Genomic DNA, 2,944 nt, shown 5'->3' with positions numbered 1-2,944 from the left:
CGGTGTGTGTTCCCTTCCTCGCGCTACGGCTGCTGGCCGGCGCCTGGCGCCCCCCTGCCGCCCACCCAGCGCGCCCGCATGTGTGCGTGCCGCTGAACTCCCCCCCCGCAGGTCCAGTTCACGTCTGCGGGCGTGGGTGGCGCGGAGGAGGGCGGCGAGGGCGAGGCGATGGTGCGGGGCCTGCAGGCCACGCGGCTGGCTGTGGATGAGAAGCTGGACAAGTCACGCATCCAGGCGGGTAGTGGGGGAGGGGGTGCAGGCGCAGGCAGGCGTCGGCGGTGGGCTGGGGCAGCTGCGGGGCAGGCGGGGAGCGGGGTGGTCAAGAGGCGGCGCCGGGACATGCCCCCGTGGCGCTGCTGGGCACCGGCGTGGGTGGGGGATTGGAGGGGCTGCCGCACGCTGAGGTGCCTCTGCGTGCCTGCTGGCCTCCCCCCGCCCCCCTCCCTGCAGCTGTTTGCCGGCGGGCGGGCGCTCAAGGCGGCTGAGGTGGAGTCTGAGCAGGACGAGGAGGAGGGGGAGAGCGATAGGGAGGAGGAGAGCGAGGAGGAGGAGGAGGAGGGCGGCAGCGGCTCTGAGCTGGGGTCTGACTCTGAGGGGGAGCAGGAGGAGGGAGAGGGGCAGGTGAGCCGCTGCTGCCAGTTTCCCGTGGGCCGCCTTTGCTGCACCGATGCTGCTGGGGCGCTGTTGGGCGGGTGTTGCTTGGGCTGTGCTGCGCGCCGCTCTGCAGGTTCAAGCACAAGCTCATCTTGGCTTTTGGTGTGTGGGGTGCCTCTGCAGGCGGGGCGGCGCTCTGGCGGCGCCACCCGGCAGCAGGTGGTGGTGGCGGCGGACGGCCGCGTGCGGCGGCGGGCTGTGTTTGGCGCCGATGCTCTGCCGGCTGGCGAGGATGGCAGCAGCAGCGAGGATGAGGATGAGGAGGATGAGGAGGGCGAGGACTATAGCAGCAGCGAGGAGGAGGAGGGGGGTGGCGCCGCGGGCAGGCAACGGCGGCAGCTGGGCGCGGCGGCGGCAGGCTCGCACTCGGATTCAGATTCAGAGCAGGAGGATGGGGAGGGCGGGGCCGAGGATTCTGGGGATGATTCGGAGGGCATGGGCGCCGCAGCCGCCTGGAAAGCAGACATGTTGCAGCGGGCGGCGGCGCTGTTCAGGTGGGCTGGGGCCTGAGCCTGGGCGGCAACGCCAGCCTGGCACTGCATGGCGCCGCCTGCCTGCCCCTGCACGCTGCCGTTGCCGTGCTTGTGCGCCGGTGGCTGCGGCGGCGGCAGGGCTGGCGGGGTAGGGCAGGGGCATCAGCCCATGCAGGCCCCCCGGCCTTCCTCCTCACCCATGTGCCCTCCCTGCCGCCTGCAGCACGCGAGGCGCCGACCTCCACTCTTACATCTACGGCACCAGGGCCACGGCAGACGTGGGTGGCAGGCAGCCGCCCGGCGCCGCCTCGGCTTTGTCTGGCTCTCGGCGCTGCACACACACACACACACACACACACAGACCACTGATTGGAACGGGGCTGCTCCCTTCTGGTGCGGGTGCAGGGCGGGCAGGGTGGCGCGCTGGCCACCGGCGGCGGCGGCGGCCCAGATGACGACGACGAGCTGTTCAGGCCCAAGCGCCCGCAGGCTGCAGGTAGGCTTTGCCGCGGCAGGGTGGCCAGCCCTGGCTGGCTGCCGCGGCCCAGGCGTCTGCTGCGCTGGCTCTCGCCCTCCGCAGCTAACCCTGCCCCCCCGCTGCTGCCGCCGCGTGCCGTGCAGGCCAGGAGCAGGCGGCTGCAGGCGGCGGCGGCGACGCGCTGGACGCGCTGGACAGCAGCAGGGTGGCGGTACCGCCCGAGGTACTGGCGGCGTGGCGGGACGAGGGCGCCGCCGAGCGCCTGCGCAACCGCTTCGCCACGGGTGAGCGGCCCGGGTTGGGAGCCGTGGCTGCTGGCTGGCAGCTGGCTGCTGGCTGCTGTGCATGGTTGGGAGCAGGGCGTTGGTTGGCAGCCTTCTGAAGGGCCTGCCTGTTCTGGCGTGCACGCCGCCTGGCGGCGCCTTCACGGGCCAGGGGTGGCCGGCATCGACGGTCCCCCTCGCCTGCCTGCCTCCCTTGCCCTGCAGGGGACTGGGGCGAGGGCGAGGTGCGGGCGGCTGCTAGGCCTGCAGAGGACGGGGAGGAGGAGGGGGAGGAGGGCGGCGAGGTGTATGGCGATTTTGAGGACCTGGAGACGGGTGCGTGTGGGCGCATGCGGGTGTGCCTGTGTCCGTACCTGGTTCGTGTGCCTGTGTGTGGGAGTGCTGGGCGGGTGCGCACTTGGGCGGCAGCGCTGGGCGCCAGCGCCGGGCGAGTGGGGCAGTGCGAGGCGGCGCCGGCGAGGCCGGGCAGGCGGGCACCCAGTCACGAACCGGCACCCCACTCCACCGCTGCAGGCGAGCGGTTTGCCGGCAGCTCCGACCCCGCCACCCGCGCCGCGGCTGCCGCCATCAGGGCCGCCGGGGAGGAGGATCTGGCGGAGGCGCGGCGCGCCAAGAAGGCGGCCTTTGACGCCGAGTACGACCAGGGTGGGTGGCGCCGGCGCGGCTGGGCGTGGTGTGGCGGTGTGGGGGTGTTGCCGTGAGGCTGGTAGTGATGGTGTGTGCGCTGCAAGGGGGCAGGGCGTCGGCCTGGGCGAGCGGGCGGGCTGCCGGGGTGGCTGTGCTGGCGTCCCCGCGGCAAGCGTGTGCCCCCCGCCCTCTTCCTGGCTGCAGGTGGCGCCAAGGCGGTGCAGGATGACGCTCCGGGGGCCAAGCCCAAGCACAAGGCGGAGGCGGAGGTGCGGCGAGGCATCCCTGTCCTGCTGCCCCGGCGCTCCCCGGCCCTGCCCTGCCTCGCCCCCCTCGCCAGCTCACCGTACCTCTCTTCCTCTCTCTCTCTCACAATACCACACCCGCTGCCGTCGCCCCACGCGCCGACGCAAGGGACGCTGGTGGGA

The 2,944-nt window shown here is 73.3% G+C and overlaps 1 protein-coding gene across 1 annotated transcript in view; it reads left to right on the top strand.

Annotated features, from left to right (window-relative positions):
• The window catches only part of CHLNCDRAFT_142849 (hypothetical protein), a gene marked incomplete at both ends in the record, with an annotated part of 8,560 nt that overhangs the window by 2,297 nt on the left and 3,319 nt on the right, over positions 1–2,944 (top strand). The window contains 9 exons of the mRNA XM_005849718.1: positions 112–201; positions 451–621; positions 778–1,148; positions 1,351–1,405; positions 1,533–1,623; positions 1,749–1,889; positions 2,094–2,204; positions 2,403–2,534; positions 2,721–2,785. Coding sequence (XP_005849780.1) covers positions 112–201; positions 451–621; positions 778–1,148; positions 1,351–1,405; positions 1,533–1,623; positions 1,749–1,889; positions 2,094–2,204; positions 2,403–2,534; positions 2,721–2,785 — 1,227 coding nt within the window. The remainder of the gene's footprint in view (positions 1–111; positions 202–450; positions 622–777; positions 1,149–1,350; positions 1,406–1,532; positions 1,624–1,748; positions 1,890–2,093; positions 2,205–2,402; positions 2,535–2,720; positions 2,786–2,944) is intronic.

This window comes from Chlorella variabilis (genome assembly GCF_000147415.1).
Source record: "Chlorella variabilis unplaced genomic scaffold CHLNCscaffold_5, whole genome shotgun sequence".
Classification (NCBI taxonomy): domain Eukaryota; kingdom Viridiplantae; phylum Chlorophyta; class Trebouxiophyceae; order Chlorellales; family Chlorellaceae; genus Chlorella; species Chlorella variabilis.
Note: the sequence above shows the minus strand (reverse complement) of the source record. Positions and strands in the feature narration are given on the sequence as shown.